The 19,925-nt window shown below is 34.4% G+C and overlaps 1 protein-coding gene across 2 annotated transcripts in view; it reads left to right on the top strand.

Annotated features, from left to right (window-relative positions):
• Positions 1 to 3,335: 3,335 nt before the first annotated feature.
• The window catches only part of LOC103982969 (ubiquitin C-terminal hydrolase 13), a 28,725-nt gene continuing 12,135 nt past the window's right edge, over positions 3,336 to 19,925 (top strand). The window contains exons 1-21 of one of the 2 annotated variants that reach the window (XM_065176922.1): positions 3,336 to 3,495; positions 3,776 to 3,839; positions 3,971 to 4,118; positions 4,240 to 4,397; positions 5,397 to 5,662; positions 5,740 to 5,958; positions 6,042 to 6,150; positions 6,239 to 6,354; positions 6,808 to 6,906; positions 8,309 to 8,418; positions 10,440 to 10,514; positions 11,412 to 11,490; positions 11,586 to 11,732; positions 11,806 to 11,886; positions 11,990 to 12,109; positions 13,249 to 13,371; positions 14,656 to 14,733; positions 14,895 to 14,983; positions 15,259 to 15,367; positions 16,466 to 16,534; positions 16,614 to 16,724. In XM_065176922.1, coding sequence (XP_065032994.1) covers positions 3,466 to 3,495; positions 3,776 to 3,839; positions 3,971 to 4,118; positions 4,240 to 4,397; positions 5,397 to 5,662; positions 5,740 to 5,958; positions 6,042 to 6,150; positions 6,239 to 6,354; positions 6,808 to 6,906; positions 8,309 to 8,418; positions 10,440 to 10,514; positions 11,412 to 11,490; positions 11,586 to 11,732; positions 11,806 to 11,886; positions 11,990 to 12,109; positions 13,249 to 13,371; positions 14,656 to 14,733; positions 14,895 to 14,983; positions 15,259 to 15,367; positions 16,466 to 16,534; positions 16,614 to 16,724 — 2,400 coding nt within the window. In that variant the 5' untranslated portion in view covers positions 3,336 to 3,465. The remainder of the gene's footprint in view (positions 3,496 to 3,775; positions 3,840 to 3,970; positions 4,119 to 4,239; positions 4,398 to 5,396; positions 5,663 to 5,739; positions 5,959 to 6,041; positions 6,151 to 6,238; positions 6,355 to 6,807; positions 6,907 to 8,308; positions 8,419 to 10,439; positions 10,515 to 11,411; positions 11,491 to 11,585; positions 11,733 to 11,805; positions 11,887 to 11,989; positions 12,110 to 13,248; positions 13,372 to 14,655; positions 14,734 to 14,894; positions 14,984 to 15,258; positions 15,368 to 16,465; positions 16,535 to 16,613; positions 16,725 to 19,925) is intronic. The other variant, XM_065176923.1, reaches the window with a different exon arrangement.

The following is a 19,925-nucleotide window of genomic DNA, read 5'->3' on the forward strand; positions in this document are numbered from 1 at the left end:
CTATTAATCATCATGTGCATTTATTTATTTATTTCACATTTCATTTCAATATAAAAAATATGATTAACAAAAAAATTGTGTAAAACAATTAGAAAATATTTTAATGTCAAATCACTTACAGATTCAAATGCAAGTATCTTACTCACATCTGGTTCCTAAGTTTATCTATATAGACAGATCATTTGGACTGCATGATATCTGAGACTCATGCCAAGTGTTAGTAGAATGCAACAAACATGTCCTCGTGCCATCTTAACACATCTATTCGAACATATTTCCATAAAATTTTAACTTGTGTCAGAAAACACATTTTGATTTACGTTTATTTTTCTTTCATCTTAGTCACCCCAATAATTACTTGTGAGTCAATAAAGAAAATGTGAAGATGCATTTAAAATAAAAGCATAACAATAATAATAATGAGATAGTGTTGGCATAAATCTATAGTTATGATATTATTATACGAAAAATTTTAATGTCATAAACTAAAATCAAATAACGATAGATAAAATTTATGATACGTATCTTTCGATATTATTCAGAAAACTTTTATCTGATCTACAAACATATCATTGTCGAATCCAAAACCTACATCAATATCGATTTATAAGAAGAAAATTTCATTTTTTTTCTTCCTTTTTTTTTTCCTTCACATGATTCCACTGTTAGTGATGAAATAAGTATTAAGGGAAATTGAGAATAGATCTATAATCTTGATACATGATATTTTATTCCTATGATTCTTGCTATTTTATAGATGAGGACAAATGATTTATGATGTTAATTAGAGCTAATTATATATTATCTCATTTAGTTATTTACCTTTAGCAGCCCGATCTCTATGCTTTAAAAGTTATATTGACATTCCTATTATTATAAAAGTAAAGCATGTAGATTTACTTATTATAATATCATCGATTTTATCGACGAAAATATGAAAATAAAGAGTAAAAAAGTAATTTTAACATTCTAGTTCGTTGTGATAGTGAACGACGATATTGTTGGGGGCCATGGATGAAAAGAGTGATGGGGAGAGGTGAGGGCAACTCTGCATCTACGTCTACATCAACGTAGTTATTGAGTAATGACAGGATCGCTCGATATCTACATCAACACCAATAACAATGTAGAGTGATGAAATAGTCGTCAATGTAAATGTCGAGCAACGCTGTTTTGCATATGTGTGAACATCGACGTAGTTACCAAGCAAAAAAAGAGCCACTCAGCATCTACATCAATGTCGATGTAGATGTAGAGCGACGAAAGGTCCATCGATACAAATGCATAACCTCGCATCCTTTCTATATACTATAATACTGTTAGTCTTTTCTAATATAATCTATAATAACTTTTATAATTTATTTTGTTAAGATAATAATATTATTATATTTAACTATAATATATATAAACATAAATATAATTAGGCCAACAGATACAAATAATTTTAATTAAGTAAAATAATATTAATAATATTAATCTAAATATGCAGCATATCTTTTATAAGTTACTCCAAAACTTATTAGACAGATTGTCCATATGAATCTAACATTAAAGCTTTAAATTATTAGAGAAAGATTTAATAAAGGTATCTAGATACCAAAAAAATTTATTCGGAAGGAATACAATTAAAAATTAATGATTTAAGATTTATTTCATAAAAAAATAATATAAATAAAAAATTAATTATTATTAAAATATCTCAAATCAAAGGAAGCTTCTAAGAGGACAAATAAATTGACCTTATAAATATGAAAGCTTTAAATTGTTAGAAAAAAAGTGGATAAAGTTATCTTTCTAAAGACAAAAAAGGTTTGTTTAGCATGATATAATTGAAAATTAATGATTTAAGAAATTTTCATTAAAAAAGGAGAAGTAAAAAAATAATTAAATATTATCAAAATACCACAAATAAAACAAAGCTTTTAAGGAACATTAGATAGATTGTCCATGTAAGTCTCAAAGTCTTAATTTGCTAGAAAAAAATGGATAAAGTTATCATTTGTAGAGACCAAAAAAGATTGTTTAGCCTGCATAAAATTAAAACTTAATGATTTAAGAGTTTTTTCATCCAAAAATCAGGAGAAGCAAAAAAAAAAATGATTATTATTAAAATATCTCAAACAAAAAGAGCTTTTAAGGGGACATTAAACATATTGTCCATGTAAATATAAAAACATCAAGTTGTTAGAAAAAGATTGGATAAAATTCCCTTTTTAGAGATAAAAAAAGTTTAATTAGCATTCAAACGATTGAAAATGAATTATTTTAATTTTTTTTCAAAAAATAGCAAAAAATAATTAATTGTTATTAAAATACCTTAAAATCAAATGGAGCTTTTAAGAGACATCAAACAGATTGTCTACGTAAATTTCAATGCATTAAGTTGTTATAAAAATATTGGATAAAGCAAATGGAGCTTTTAGGGATATCAGATAAATTGTCCATGTAAATCTAAAAGCTTTAAGTTGTTGGAAAAAGATTGGATAAAGTTATCTTTCGAGGGACCAATATTTTTTTTAGCATGCATACAATTGAAAATGTATGATTTAGAGGGGTTTTAATAAAAAAAGAGAGAAACAAAAAAATAATTAATTAATTTTAAAATAACTTAAATCAGAAGGAGCTTTTTAGGGGATATTAGATGGATTGCCTATGTCAATCTTAAAGCTTTAAGTTGTTAGAAAAATATTTTATAATGTTATCTTTCTAGAAACAAAAAAAAAAAGAAGAATTTGTTTAGCATTCATACAATTAAAAAGTAATAATTTAAGAGTTTATTATCAAAAAAATAAAGAAATAAAAAAATAATGATTAAAATATCTCAAATCAAAAGGAGCTTTTAAGAGTACATTAGACATATTATCCATGTAAATATCAAAACTTTAAGTTGTTAGAAAAAGATTAGATAAATTTATCTTTCTAGAGACTAAAAAAAATTGTTTAACATGCATACAATTTAAAATTAATAATTAATTTTTTTTATAAAGAATCATAAGGAGTAAATGTTAATTAATGATTATTAAAACACCTCAAATCAAAGGAATTTGTAAGGGGCCATTAGATGGATTTCTAAACCTCCCCGAATGTTGACACTACTCATACCGACGGTGGGCCCCACAGAAGATAGCGGGCCCCACGACCTCAGCCGGCGAAAACTGGCGGGTCTGTGCTCATCGCGTCGCGTCGCGCCGCGCGCTGAAGCTTTCCATTCTGAAGCGTTTTCGCGCACCGCCTGTTTCACCCAAACGCGCACCTTGACCTTTGTTGGCCAGAAATCGGGGGCTCCACATGGAACTCCTTTGTTATCCTCCACGAGAAATAAAACCCGTCGGCCGTCGCCTGTACCTACTCCCTCCTCTCTCTCTCTCTCTCTATTCCCTCGTAATTCCATCGTTTCGCCGGCGATCTTCCGCCCCGGATCGAGCCTCCGCCGCCGCTTGCCGCTGCCGCCACCACCACCCACCCATGACTATGATGACTCCGCCCCCTCTCGACGTACGTCTTCTCCCCCAATCTCCACCTCTCTCCTCATTCGTCGCCGTAGTTATCGATTGGTTATCTCGAGGAGGCGCTTCGCTCTCGCCCCTAGATCCCGTTTGCCCTAGTGCCGTTCACGTCGGTTTTAGGGTTCGGAGTGGAGCCGGAGCCCCACGAATCGGTGGTCGAATTGGGACATCCATTGACCCTCACTGTTGCTTCTAGGGTGTTCTGTCGATCGCAGCGGTGTGGTTTTTGCTGGATCTGAGCGCTGATCTTTGTGCCTCTATTTTTGCAGCAGGAGGACGAGGAGATGCTGGTCCCGCACCAAGAGTTCCCCGAGGGACCCCAGCCCATGGAAGGTATTCGCTCTTCGTGATTCTCGATTGATTGGAAAGTGTAGCCCTTGATTTGTGATCTTGTGCGCTCGATGGTTTATTTAGGGTTTTGATTATACTTTGTTCTTCTGCTTTGCATTCCTTTTTCCCGCTAGTTATACCGAATGAGATGGGCACCGCGCCGGAGAGTCAGCAAGTGGAGGATCCACCTTCGTTCAAATTTAGATGGACCATCGAGAACTTCTCCAGGTTGAACATTAAGAAGCTTTACTCTGACATTTTCTACGTCGGAGGATACAAGTGGTAAGTGGATATCTTTAGTTACTCTTCTTTCTCAGTTTTTAGAGGTGCATGATTCTTTTCATTTAGTTGGTGCATGGATTCAAATGATGTTAAGTGCAAATGCTCGCTTATATTCTTACAGGCGGGTGCTAATTTTCCCCAAGGGAAATAATGTAGACCACTTGTCCATATACCTGGATGTTGCTGATTCAGCCACTTTGCCATATGGTTGGAGTAGATATGCACAGTTTGCACTCGCCGTCGTTAATCAAATTCACAGCAAGTACACAATAAGAAAAGGTTTCACACTTCTTCTGTCAATACAGTTTTTTATTACTTCGTTACAGCATGTAGTTTAACATGGGGATGGACACAACAATTGGAAATGGAATGCATCCAAGTGGGTACCCCAGAGAGGAAACAAAATGGAGATATGAGGACATGTAAGAGAAGAATATTTAGTAACTCATTATGTTGCTTATGTTGTGATGTTTGAGAACCTAAAACATTAGAAGTTAATTTCATAAGAAGTTTTAAATGTCTTATGTGGATATATTGTTGTATAAATGAGCAAGGCCATGTAATGGTGAATAGTCACTATATCTGTGACATGAATTTGGCACCAGTGCAATGTTGGAAAATTTCTTTTCTTTACTAAATGATAATACCCTATCCCAATTAAAACTGGAACTTCTTATACCATTTGAATTCAAAATTTCCTTGTCTCAACCTTAACATTTCCATTCCTCATTCCTCTTTGCACAACATGAAGCAAAGCTAAAACACTATTAGGGATGTAGTTTTAATAAAATGATATCCAGAATGGAAATTTAAGAAAAGGTCAACAGATATTGTAATTAGCATTTTAGCCTCTGAAAAGGTTGACATCGACTTTGACCAACATTGATCCCTTGTTGAGACATCCAATTTGTAAGTGTGAACTTTGAGTATGAGATAAACTTTTCCCCTTGTAGGTTAAGGAAACCTTTCGTTTGATGTTTGTGAATTGTACATGCTGTATGTCACATGGGGCTGTCATGGTCTTTCTCTTTTTGTATAGCCATGACTAATATGATCAACATATCTGTGGTGAATTTTAGATTTGTGCTCAATGGAAATGCTGCCTGTGATATTCATTAGATAGATTATTAAATTTCTGATGACAACATTTGTTATCTGGTTTTGTGCATGAGAAACATTCTGAAGCAGAATTCTTTGTTGCTTTTGTGCTAATATGTGTGTGTGAATGACTGTTGAAGTTTTGGCTCTATTCTTTACATTTGTCCTTTCTCTTTGCAGATACGCAACACCAATTTAATTCACGTGAAAGTGACTGGGGATTCACTTCATTTATGTCTCTGAGTGAACTCTATGATCCGAGTAGAGGATATCTTGTCAATGATACATGTGTAATTGAAGCTGAAGTTGTTGTCCGTAGGGTGGTAGACTACTGGAGTTATGACTCGAAAAAGGAAACGGGCTTTGTTGGTCTTAAGAACCAAGGAGCTACTTGTTACATGAACTCTCTTCTTCAGACTTTGTATCATATTCCATATTTCAGAAAGGTAGAACTAATAGCTTTTTAGCTGTTTGATAAAATTGTTCAGTGAACAATTGTTTGAAACTGACTCGCATATTTCAGGCTGTTTATCATATGCCAACAACAGAGAATGATATGCCATCTGGAAGCATTCCGTTGGCTCTGCAGAGCCTGTTCTATAAGCTTCAGTACAGTGACAACAGTGTTGCTACAAAAGAGCTGACAAAGTCGTTTGGCTGGGACACATATGATTCTTTTATGCAACATGACGTCCAGGAACTCAACAGGGTTCTTTGTGAAAAATTGGAAGACAAGATGAAGGTTTGAAAGTTCCCCTAAAAGTTCTTGCATTGATATTGGCCTATCCCATTTGTCAAATTATCATGTTTCCAACACCGTCTCAGGGTACTGTTGTTGAGGGCACAATCCAGCATTTATTTGAGGGACATCATATGAACTATATTGAATGCATTAATGTTGACTACAAATCCACGAGAAAGGAGTCGTTCTATGGTGTGTAGCATACCATTAATATGCAAGTTCTGGACAAGCTATTTATTTTATTACGTTTAATTCCATCTTTGCTGCATTTTTTTTATAGACCTACAGTTAGATGTAAAGGGTTGTCGAGATGTTTATGCATCATTTGATAAGTATGTAGAAGTCGAGCGGCTGGAGGGTGATAACAAATATCATGCTGAAAATCATGGCTTACAGGTATGTTGAACCAAAATGCAATTCTTCTGGTGAATTCATAAACCAGCCTTTATATTTTAGGTGTAAATGCATGAGTTATACGATCTTTCTTTAGTTTAACCTTTGTCTATCATTTTGTTGCCTCACCTTGTATTCATCTATAAATATTAAGTTCAAATCATTCTTAAACATAATCTTATATTTCTTCTGCTTTTTCAATAGGTGAAGTGTAGTCCAACCTTTATATTTTAGGTGTAAATGCATGAGTTATACGATCTTTCTTTAGTTTAACCTTTGTCTATCATTTTTGTTGCCTCACCTTGTATTCATCTATAAATATTAAGTTCAAATCATTCTTAAACATAATATTATATTTCTCTTGCTTTTTTAATAGGTGAAGTGTAGTTTTGAGTCTTTTGACCATATAATCTGTTGCAAACACTTAATGTGATTATGTCATTGTGATTCTTTCAGGATGCTAAGAAAGGTGTTCTATTTATTGATTTCCCCCCTGTTTTGCAACTCCAGCTCAAGCGTTTTGAATACGATTTCATGCGGGATACAATGGTGAAGGTCAGTGACACTCTAATGCTGCAGAAGTTCTTCTCACAGAGCAGCCATTGCAGTTTGTTTTAGATAATGTTTTCTTGGAACCAAATATTTAAATGCTGATCTGATACTGGTTTCAGTAACCTACAGCACCAAAATGGTTGTGGTAGGCCACCTATATTGCCCAATACAATTGAATAAAATATTTAAAAAGTTAAAATGAATGATATTGCACCGGTTTGAGCTATACATTTCGACATCAGTACTTGTTCCCTTGACCCTTTTCTTGTCTTGTTTCCTTGATGTTTAATGATGCCTTTTTATTGGTTAAAAGAGACTTTAATTTGCTAAGCAAAGTCAACTTCTGACTTGTTACCTTTAGCTAAATTTGGGTTAGAATTCTTTTGTTGGTTACATGAAAGCAAGGATGAAAAACTGGTCGAACTAGATCAACATCGAGTGGTGGTCTAACCATGTTCTGGCACGTAGATAAGGAAGTTTCATTCGGTCAGGTTCAAAAGAGGGCTTATTGCTTGATACGATTACTATATCAAGCATACCATCTGGTTTTTATGGTCAAAACCAAGGATTGCAATTTCCATCTGACTAACCGATTGATATTTACTGGTCTGGGCATGAACCAGTGTGCGGATTGCTTCTATTTCGGATGGTTCGATTTGATCAAATTATAAGAAAAAATTGCAGGGTTCAAATAGGGCTCGTGATAAGCCCTCTTCTCCCATCACCCACCATGTGATTTTGTAAGTCCACTGCTGCTTGCCTCTGCCACCCGCCATGTTGCCAATCTCTTTTCGTCTTTTCATGTATGCTTCCTCTTCCACCTCTTCTTCCTCCACCGCCTTCTCTTCTTCTTCCTTCCTCTTTTTCTTTTTCTTTCTTCTGCTTCCTCTTCCACTTTCTTTGTCCTCTTCCTTCTTCCTCCATCACCTCCTATTCTTCCTTCCTCTTCCTCCTCCTTCCTCCTTTTCTCTCTGGTATCTAGGCCTTGTTTATCTCTGATATCATTGGGACTTTTCATCTTGTTGTTTGTTGTTGTTAATGTTGTTGTTGCTGTTTATCTCTAATATCTTCCATCTTCTTTTGTTTTTCTACATTTGTGTAAATACTGTCATGAGCCCATGAGTATCTGAACCTACTAAAAGATTTGTTCCCAGTGGCTACACATAACAATGTTTGATCAGCTGTGCTTTTGGAACAATTATAAGAAATGCTTTGAGCATTGTCTTTGGTTAAGAGAAAAGGTGGCTCAATGTATGAGGTTTCTGCCAATTTGGGATCTGGAGATGATAAATATATATCTTTCATGGTGGCCCAACTTTGTCTTTGCTGCTGTGTTATAAACTTATCTATTATTGTTCATGGATCTGGACTTTCATATCTTAACCGGTCATTCCTTGGAACACAGATAAATGACCGTTATGAGTTCCCACTTCAGCTAGACCTCGATAGTGACAATGGCAAATATCTTTCTCCAGAAGCAGACAGGAGGGTTCGTAATCTCTATACACTTCACAGGTAACATTTCGTTTTTTTTCTAAATTGTGCTGGGGATGGCTATCTATTTATTCGATACTTAGGGGCTTATTTTGAACTGTGAATCAAATGATTATTTATTGTATTCTGGTCTTTTACCCTTTATTTGTTCATTTGCTTGGTGTTTTGAAATAGTGGTGAGATTTCAATTGCTGTCCGTAATTTTTCATGGCATACTTGGTTATATTGAATGCAGATTCACTCCTACATTGAACCTTATGCATGAAATCTAGACTGCTTTCTTTGTTATGCTTGCTCTTAGTGGCATAATGACTTTAGATAGTTTGTGCCTCTAATTTGACTACGAAACTATGCTTGTACTCAGCAAAATTCACTACCGGGGTTTTGCAAGGTTTTCCTACTACTTTTAGAAGCATTCATCAATATATGATCATAGTTTCTTTCAGGTATAATATATTAAAGACCGTCTGATATGTAAATAATTTGTTAGGAAATGAAAAACTAAGAGAAGGGAAAGTTAGCAGGCCCTCCCAACTATCCATTTGAATGCTGGTTCATTGATCATGCTGACTAGTCTGTATTAGATTTATACTGATCATGTTCCATTAGTGCAACGAAAATCCTAACTTATTCTGACACTTTAAACACTTTTTATATCCTTTTCCTAGTGATATACAATGGTGTCTACTGTCTAGTATCTTACCAACTGAATGGGTCCAACACTTTGCTGGTTTCTGTATGGATTGGTATTTAAGTTTTACTCCAATAAGTTAACGTTTCAAGATTTTTCATGAAAGAAAATTCTGAGTAGTTGATTAAGGTGCTGTACAGGGTTTAATCTTATACTATTTGTCTACAAGGTATAGAATCGGTCCTTGGATATCTTTGTAATGAATGCATCAACCAATGCCATCATCAGTAACACTTGGCTCTTATGCTGCTCTATTACAAGTTCTTTTGGTGAGATAAGACCACTAATATGGCTTGGCTCATTCTATTGCCTTGATTCTTGGGTATCATTATAGTCGTATTGAAGAAATTTATTTGATTGCAAAAAAATTGGGTAAATTTATGGACTCGTATAGATGAATAGTCCACTCAATGGTGTGAAAAGATCCATGTAGTCAACCTCAAATAGTTGGTGCATTACGACTTCTTGTTGTTGTACAAATGAAAGTGGAAAAAAGAGAGGAAAAGCTAACCTGTGGGACTGACATCGAGTACTACCTGATGCAACCATGATTTTGAAAATTTTGTTAGTTGAAAAGCTTATGGATCAGGTGAAGAACGGCTTCACTGTGTTGGTGCTATTCTTCTTTCTGTTCTATAATGATTTTTTGGTAAGTTGGTGGCAAGATTTTAAAAATCAGGTGCACTGATTGGTATGGGTTTGTACTTATTGGTCCAACCATGATAATTGGATCGTCGGTTTTGGGGATGGCCACTACATACAGAATAGTCACTAGAATAAAGCTTTTGTGGATGACAACTATTGTGCCACTGTTTGGCACAAGTATTCCATTCTGTTGACTACATCAAGTATAGATTATGTACACATGAGTGATTGATGATTAAACCATGTTATGTTCCCAAACTGCAAAAGATGTCTACACAACTTGCTACTCAAAGCAAATTTTGATGTTTACAGAATTCTGTGTCAATGAATATCAACCGTCTCAAGACATATAAGCTAAATAGAAGCTATGTACATTTCAAGTCTGAGCCATGGCTAATTTTTCTATTCCTTCGGAGTTTTTCTTTGAAATTATGTTGGTCTATCTTATAAAATAAATTTTCTTATACCAAGATTTCATAGTCATGCTATTTGTAATCTGATGGTATTTACATGCAATTTGAGACAATATTTTATTTGATTATTAGTTAATCACATTATTCAATACTCTTTGCAAGCATCAGATACGAAATTATTGGCAACAACTTCTGCTACTTTTCTTGGTTATTCTTGTCACAGAATGTCAACATACCTTCAGAATTTGGTTCATTTTGAAATTATCTGGTGATGTATTTGTTCTTGCTTGCAGTGTTCTTGTTCACAGTGGTGGGGTGCACGGAGGACATTACTATGCTTTCATCCGACCAACTCTATCGGATCAGTGGTACTTAGTTTCCACATATAGCTTCTCACATGAGCACTGTTGTTATGTGATGTAAGAATTTAAAAGAAAATCCTCTAGCGGCCACACATTTCCAGATATATTTCTTTTAAAAACAATTACCAATTTTTAAGCTTGTTGGGCTCTAATTGCAGCACCTATTATGGTCTCTATTATGGCTCCAGATATTTTAGTTGAGGCCTGAAGTTAATTGCATATCATTTGTACAAATCCACCTACAGGGACCATACCATGGCCATATAATTTTGGCCAATTATATTGCCATTTGGGAAAAACACACTGCTTACTGTCCAAGCCAAATTTGCTAGCCATCCAATTTGCTGCTTAGTTTACCTGTTTGAGATTGTTTATTAAGCTGCTTGGGCAAATACTGTAGTAGTGCCTTAGCTTCCAACAATGGCCTGTTTCTTTTATTTCTTCAGAATCCTAACAAAAGATGTTGATTTGTTGTGTAAGATTCTTTTAGTTGTATCTTCAGTAAGTAGATTCTTTCAATTCTCTGTTAGTTCTGTCTTGACAATTAGAAGCCTCCATTGGCATGATTTACATCTTACTGTTAAAGGATCCATTTGACACTATTATTTTCATAACTATTAGTAGGCTTATCAGTAACTGGTTTTGTTTGTGCTGGTTTAGTGGCACTGCCAAAGTTCATAGAGTATCTTCTTTTCTAAGACAAGTGTACTTGACATTTTTTGCTGCTTAGTTTTATTTATGAGTTTAATCATTCTCTAACTTGAACAAGAGTTGCATTTTGTGCTCATTGTCTACTGGTTACCAGTGGCTTTCACATGTTCTTGCCCTTATTTTGATCGGGAAACTACATTATAGCAGGGAGTTACTTGATACATACACGGTTTTGAATTATTCTTTTCTTAGGTTTAAGTTCGATGATGAGCGAGTGACAAAGGAAGACGCTAAAAGGGCACTAGAGGAGCAGTATGGTGGTGAAGAAGAGGTTTGAATAGTATCTGTGTTCCTGTTTGATTCTAATTTCTTTCTTACAGGATCTTCTATATGCTATTTTCATCTTTTACTACTTGTCTCCCACAGTTGCCTCAGACAAATCCCGGCTTCAATAACACTCCATTTAAATTTACCAAATATTCAAATGCTTACATGCTTGTGTACATTCGTGAGAGCGACAAGGAGAAAATTATGTGTGATGTGGATGAGAAAGACATAGCAGAGCACCTAAGAGTGAGTTTCTGAAAATTCATTAGATTTTTGGTGTCTATCTTTGAGAGATTTACAATTTAATATATTTCTACAGATAAGATTGAAGAAAGAACAAGAAGAGAAGGAGAACAAAAAGAAGGAGAAGGCTGAGGCTCATCTTTATACCATCATAAAGGTCTTCCATGGGGTTCCCATGTATTGAGTCTCTGTGTTGATTACTATGAAGATTGTGATCCCTCTCTTGCAATTTAATGAAATAAATTTTCTGATCCATCCAGGTTGCTCGGAATGAGGATTTGGCAGAACAGATTGGAAAGGAAATATTTTTCGATCTAGTAGACCATGACAAAGTTCGGAACTTTCGTGTCCAGAAACAACTGCCATTCAGCCATTTTAAGGTAGAAGTGAACGAGCTAGTTGAACAAAAATGGAAGCAACTAATAAGATTCTTAAGAGTTTCATTTTGATATATGCAGTAAATGATTCTAGGTGTCTCTTTCTAATCTCTCAAGAAACTTCTATTTTATTTGTTAAGTTGTTGCATTTGATTTTGTATCTATTTTTTGGGGTGTGAAACTGTATAATATAGTGAAGTACATCAGAGGTTTAATGTACTTCTCACTGGTTCTTTCAATAACAGTCCAAAGCCATAAAAGGTTATGGAGTGGAAAGCCTTAATGTAAAATATGTTGATGTTTATGGAGTGGAAAGCATGTAAGGTAGAAGTGAACAAGCTAGTTGAACAAAAATGGAAGCAACTAATAAGATTCTTAAGAGTTAAATCATTTTGATATATGCAGTAAATGATTCTAGGTGTCTCTTTCTAATCTCTCAAGAAACTTCTATTTTATTTGTTAAGTTGTTGCATTTGATTTTGTATCTATTTTTTGGGGTGTGAAACTGTATAATATAGTGAAGTACATCAGAGGTTTAATGTACTTCTCACTGGTTCTTTCAATAACAGTCCAAAGCCATAAAAGGTTATGGAGTGGAAAGCCTTAATGTAAAATATGTTGATGTTTGAAAGAGCTAAAAGGTTACAGAACATACCATGTAGAACTGAGTATTGATTCCAGCGAGTACCATCGAGTAAATCCTGATATAAATTGTTGATTTAAGTTTCATTGTGGGCATTGGTATTTTTCATATTTTGCAATCTGTCCTTTAGGGTTGTGGCTTCTGGACTTACTTGCTAAATTGTCTTACCTGATGAGCCTCGTTTCTTCCAAACAAGGATGTCAGAAGAAGGTTTTAGTTGGTTGCCCAAAAAAGCTGAACATACTGACCATGGGCATATTAGAATCCTTATTCTTGACATCCTGTAGCACTTTGGACCCCAGCTACTTCTCCTTAAAAGCTGGCATTCCTTCCACCTTGCACAAGTCCCTCAGTATTGAAATAAATAGAGGCCCGAGGTCTGTAATAGTCAAGACAATCTATCATTGAAGATTTATATCCTTAATTACAATGTTGCTTTGTTGCCCTTTTGAAAATTTTGTTGGCAGCATCACTGGTTCAAAAATAATGCACTTGGCAGGAGGAAGTGGCCAAAGAATTTGGTATACCGGTGCAGTTTCATCGCTTTTGGCTGTGGGCCAAGCGGCAAAACCACACATACCGCCCCAATCGGCCTTTAACACCTCAGGAGGAAGCACAGCCTGTGAGTATTCATTTGTTTTTTTTATTTTCACATGACTATTTTTTCTTAATTATTCTGGATTTGTGAATTTGAGCTAATTTATAATCTGCATTCTTTACCTTTCTCTATTTAGTTTTCTTCGTATTGAATTGCTAGCAAAAACAGCTTTGTTTTGGGTCAACAATTTTCAGTGCGTGTCCATTGGGTATCAAGATGTTGCACTAGTTATACATGTGCATAATGGATTCATGGTAAAATTTAAAAAAGCAACGAGTTCTGTATCTTTCTTGTGACTTCTTCAGTTTGACCTGATGTGTATAACAACTGGAATTATAAGTCAACACCGGAGACTGTTTATTGCATGATGAATTCTGTCTTAAGTTTGAATCTTCAACTATTGCTTGAAGATAAGAACACATCCATTTAGGTTGGCCAAATCACCCCTGAACTCTTTTTCAAGGTGGTATGGCCTCCCAAAGGCTTTTTTTAAGGTGGGGAGCCTATATGAGTGGATCTCATATAGGCTCCCCTAAAAACACTTTCTGGGGTGATAAGATCCGCCTAAAAACACTTTTTTGTAAACAAATTTGTGATTATTTGCATCAAAAAGGTTTTATGGCCAATGCTTAGGATTAAGAGGAAAGAAGTTCTGGATCATAACTTGTCTGTTTTTTCATTTTTGTTTCTTGTATGTTCATTTTATCAAAAGCCTATGACATTACGAGCTTTCGTGGTATCCATTGTTTGGCAATGACATTTGGTAATGATTTTTCTTTGTTAAAGTATAAACAGGTTTACTGCTTTAAGTTCTATTGTCTATTTTCTTTTTTGTTCTTATGGGCAGTATTTGCAATTCTTCTTGAAGCATATATTGTTTTAATCTTGCAGTATCTTTACCTCCTTAAGTTAGGTAATTGTAGATGCACAGTTACAAATTGGTTCAAGATTATTTCTGTTTCAGATAAGAAGTTTCCTTAATGGGATGAAAATTGCTGCATGAAATATCCTTTTACATTGTTTTCTGTTCCCATTTCCGGTTTGTAGATTCCAAGTTATGTGATTGAATTCATGAAAACTCATTTGTTTAATTTTTATATAATATTTCATTCACTTCTTTTTTATTTAATGTATGTGACTGTCTTCATGTGTTTCCTACAAATAAGAATTGTTTTCTGGTATCCAAATTAATATTGTAATTTAGAGTCCTTTGTTGATTGCATGGCACTGATGATTGTACTTATGCAGCCATTGCAAAGCTGTTCTAAATCTAAAAGTTCTGTTTGGTTCATTTATGAACATGTATAGGTTGGACAGCTTAGAGAGGTATCAAATAAGGCACATAATGCTGAACTGAAGCTATTCTTGGAAGTAGAGCTGGGGCCGGTAATATATATCACAATTTTGTTCAGTCCATATATTGTTGTTGTTCTAAAAGCATTCTGCATTCATACTTGATAATCTATATAAAGGTGAAAAGATTCTAAGGTTTAAGTGCTTATTTTATAGTCTGATGCAATTTTTAAACATCAATTGCGACAAAACAGGATCTTTGCCCTGTTCCTCCACCATCAAAGACCAAGGAAGAGATACTTCTTTTTTTCAAGCTCTATGACCCTGAAAAAGAAGAACTGAGGTACCATGTATTTCTTGATTCGCTATTTTGCTTGCACTATAATGTTACTTAACTCCAAAAGAGCAGCCTAGTGTTTGGGGTTTCCACCAATGTGATTTCTGTGAAGTGTTAATACTATGCAGCTCTGGCCTTCCAACTAGAGAGCCTATTTTCATGACTTGAACCCTTAACAGTCCAATTCTCAGGGGAGCAGCCTTATTGTGGGGCCAAGGGTTACACACACATATTATGCTTGAACTCTCATATATTTTCTTTTCTTCTGTGATCAAATGTAGATTTGTAGGAAGGCTGTTCCTGAAGTCTTTAGGAAAGCCAATTGAAGTACTGACAAAATTGAATGAAATGGCTGGTTTCCCTCCAAATGAAGAAATTGAACTTTATGAGGTTGGTTTTTCATTTGAAGTACTGATATTGTTTCTAGCAAATCTTTATATGTGTTTAAGCATTACCACCATTTTTTTAGGGTTGTGAAGCAAACATATATAAGATTGGAGAAATGAATAACCGTACATTTGTTAAATATTTTTTCTGAGATACAAGAGCTGTTGAATTGGAAGTTTGTATCATTTGGAAATCCCATTTATGTAATAAGCTGATGTTTGCATTAACCATATTTGTTATTTAGAAACACAGTAAGTTTGAATGCATGCAATAATGATATTTGATTACAAGTAAGAACAAGGAAAAAAAAGGTCTCACAAGTTGTCAACTTATACAGTACAGAGTGCCATGTAGCATGGACTAAAATAGAACGTGCACCCATTGGTATGGGTCAATATTTGCCGGTCTGAGGTCCATGTAGCATGAAATAGACCATGTAATTTTAGTCTGGTTTTGTCTAATATAGATTGTATTGTCCAGTAAGGTCACCATACCAGGCTTATCAAACAGCAGATTGGTACTGAACTATACCTGGGGAAACATTTACTCCCTGTTGCCAATACCTTATTTTTAAAAATTTTTGTTAAGTGTCACAACTATCTTTTTTCTTCTTCTTTCTTCTTCTTCTCCTTTCTTTTTCTAAGGTTGTCTCTCTCCTCCACTGTCCTTCCCTGCCGCACCGCTGCCTCTCTCCTCCCCCTCCTCTCTCTTCTCTCTCTCTCTCTCTCTCTCTCTCTCCTTGTGATGGTACAAGTGGCATCAACCGAGACCAACAAATACCCATGCTACCCCAAACTGGTCCAGTCACCAGTGGTATTGGTACCCAATCAAGATTTTAATCCATGCCACGTACACTGGTCAGCATCCCATGCATCTAAATCCGTATCCAAGACTGCATTTCGTAACTGACTCAGACATTGACTGTAGCTGCGTTCAAACTAATCTTTTCATTTGTGTTAGATTTTGATACAGAGATCCTATCGGATCTGTATTATATTTAAATTTAATAAATTATTTTCTCATAGAAGATATTAACCCTATTGATAGTTTTAATATATGACTTATCCAAGGGCTCTAATCTTATTCTGCTACAATCTTTAGGAAATAAAGTTTGAGCCAAATGTAATGTGTGAACACATCGACAAGCGGATCTCTTTTCGATCTAGCCAGGTCTATCCAATGCTTTAATTTTATTGAAATGTCATTTCTTTTTCAACTCTACTTGGCTCATTTGGACCTCTGACTCCAGATTGAAGATGGAGACATCATTTGCTATCAAAGAGCTTCAGCATTAGGAAATGAAGACCAATATCGGTACCCTGATGTTCCTTCTTTCTTGGAGTACGTTCATAATCGCCAGGTGTGTCTTCCTGGCCATGCATGAATGACTTTTCTAGCTTCTTTCCAGATGTGATTCCATTGAAGAGTTCTATAGTTCATGTTTCTATAGAAGTTGAATACTTTCAGTAATCTTTTTTACAGAATCATCCCTAGCATGGCTGGTGCTAGTTAGCATATTTTAAAGTTCATATGATTTAGGAATTTTTGTATAATTATTTGGAGGATGTTCTTTCATCAATATGCAGTGTGTTTATGCTTTTCATCATATTTTTGGGGGAAGTTTCTATAAAGAAAGCAAAGTATCAAATTGAGAAAAGGTAAATAGTTCAGTGAGTATTGGAAGGAGAAAAAGTTATGTATAGATTTTTCTGATTTGATAGAACTCTGAGATACTTAACTGCTGAAAGCTGAAGGGAAACGAAGGGATTTCCAAAGGAAAATTTTTTATGGGAAGAATCAAATTTGAAAAGTATATACAGGAACAATCATAGATGAAATACAATCCCATAATCTTCCAACATTTACCAGATACTATTACAATAAGGTGCTTCTGATTTCTATAGGAGGTGGAGTTAAAATGTGTTGCTTATCTTTTTGTACTTTTTAAATTGAGGAAAAAAATTAGTCAAGTTTAATTATAAAGAGCTAAAATCAATGTTTGGATATGGATCACAGTGATTTAAAAAGCGCTAAACACCAATGTCCCAAAACGCTCGAGCGAAGCGAGACGCTCTAAAATATTAAAATATAAAAAATATATAATATAATTAATAAATATGATTATTTAAATAAAAAAGATCTAAAGTATCAAGTCACATTATCCATCTCCTAATAGCAAAAATGTCAAAAGACTCAAAATTCAAAACAATAAAGTTTTACATTAAAGTCATTTTCAAACAATTTATCTTCATTGTGTTCATTCTCTTCCTCTGATCCTTCTTCATCATCAAAATATGTTTTATTCTCTTCAACAATAATAGGACCCGAGCTTGATGCTATTGTACTCATTTTTCTCTTCGTCATCTGTGTTGTTTATATTTGTAATTCTCTAGCATCTGAAGCTCTTGTCACATCTCGTCATGTCAAGCTATCATCTTCGAATACAAACTTGTCTTCAACATCTTGCAAGTTCGCACCCATTCTCCCATCAACCACTCATTTGAATCATCAATTTTTTGTAATAAGATTGAATCAATTCTTTTTCGTAAATTATGACGAGCTTTCAAAGCTTGATTATACTTTATATAAACAAGATCGTATAATCGTTGATGCTCCAACCGATTTCTTCTCTTTGAGTGAATCTGTTATGTCATATAATTTAAAAATATATTAATATATATAAAAATAAATTAAAATATCTTGTCATCTTTACATGCTCAAAGATACTCCAGTTTTACTCATAACTCGCAACACTACATATTAAACTAAGTATTTTGATAGCAAATTGCTATAAGTTCGGGGTGGAATTTCCAAATAGACTCCATCATTCAGTTGCAAAATTTATTTTATTATTAGCATTAACATAGTAACATACAATAGATGAAATTAATTATATCAAATTATTAATACTTCGGGATGTAGTTGTTTTGGATCGAACTACCATTGGAATTCCAAAAAGGCCATCGACATTCTTATAAAAAGATAATTCATTAATAATCTTTTCTTGCATCTCAAGGTTTGGAATCAATCTTGCAATGCACCGATATAATCCATTCAGAACTTTTCCATCAAACCCAACGGACATGATCTTATAAAAGAATTCTGGGTTCAAATAATATCCTATTGCATGTAAGGGACGATGAAGTTGACAATTCCATCTTTTGTCAATGATTGTAAACATTTTCTTATATTTTTTTCATTTCCATTAAAAGACTTCTGAATCGCCGCCTTTGCACTATCCATAGCCTTATAAATATATCCTATTGCATGTCTATTTTCATTATCCGTCAATCGAAGAACTCGAACAAGAGGGCACATTACCTTTAATAAATAAATTACAAGATTCCTAAAGGACGACAATAAGATGATATCACTGGCCTTCCTGCCTTTCGCTTCTTTTGTCCATTTGCTTGTCACTAATTTTTCCGAGGTAAATGTGTTTTTCAGGGTATATTTTTGATGATGCACACTCTGTAATGTTAAAAAAGTAGTAGCAAATCGGTTGACACCATATCTCACCAAGCCCTTGTTGCCTGTGAATCCTCTCATCATATTCAAAGCCCTAGAATGATTATAAAGAAATCCAACAATAAAGATTGCCCTTTCTTAAGTTTTCTTGATTTCGGGGATCTTTTCAATATTCTCCAATATTAATTCAATACAACGTGTCGCCTATGGAGTCCAATATAAGTGCTTTATTTTTGTTTCAAGTAATTGACCTGAGACAAAGGATAACAAAAATGATAAGACTAAGGAGTTTAATACACCTTCCATTTAATTGAAGACAAAGTAATTAAAAAATTAAAAAATTCAAAAGATGAATCTTACCAGCTAATACATAGTTGTTTCCATTATTGGTTATAACTTGGTCGACATTTTGTTCATCAATTTCTTCCACGAATTTGTCAAGCAAATCATATATCTTTTCTCCAGATTTCATAAAAGATGATGCATCTATTGACTACACAAATGACATAATAGAGCAACCATGTTTTTACCTATGATTCTTTGTGGCTCATTAGTAAGTCATTTATATAATCCAACTCTTTTTTCAACAATGGAACTCGCATCTTATAATAATTTGGAGGTTTTAATCCTGCACCGTATCTTTCAATAGCTTCAATCATCTCCTTAAAACTGTCTAAATAGTTTATACTAAGGGGAAGGCCAGCCTGATAGAAGAAGCGAGCAATGTGCTGAATTATTCTTCCCCTTATTTCTTTATCACAAGCATCACTTATATTTGTTTGTCTTAATTTTGAGTCTCTTGTTTGCTCTTGTTGCTTTTGTGATCCTTGATACATATATAGGTCCATCGGTCCCATTTTACCCTTCTGAATAACCATAGCTTCTTTTCCTTTTCTATCGTGTACTTTTTTCCCACTTGGATTGACACTCAGAATAATCTTCTTCTTCATCATCCCTGATATGTTCAACATTATCCTCTAGTAAAATCTCATAAGATTCATTCTTTTGCATCTTTTTTTTATTCATATATGCCAGTAGCTCTTCTTTTACCTCAACTGGATACTTCTTGTAGGCTGTTGCATTCTTGAAATTT

Source organism: Musa acuminata, chromosome BXJ1-4 (assembly GCF_036884655.1).
Source record: "Musa acuminata AAA Group cultivar baxijiao chromosome BXJ1-4, Cavendish_Baxijiao_AAA, whole genome shotgun sequence".
In the NCBI taxonomy this organism is placed as follows: domain Eukaryota; kingdom Viridiplantae; phylum Streptophyta; class Magnoliopsida; order Zingiberales; family Musaceae; genus Musa; species Musa acuminata.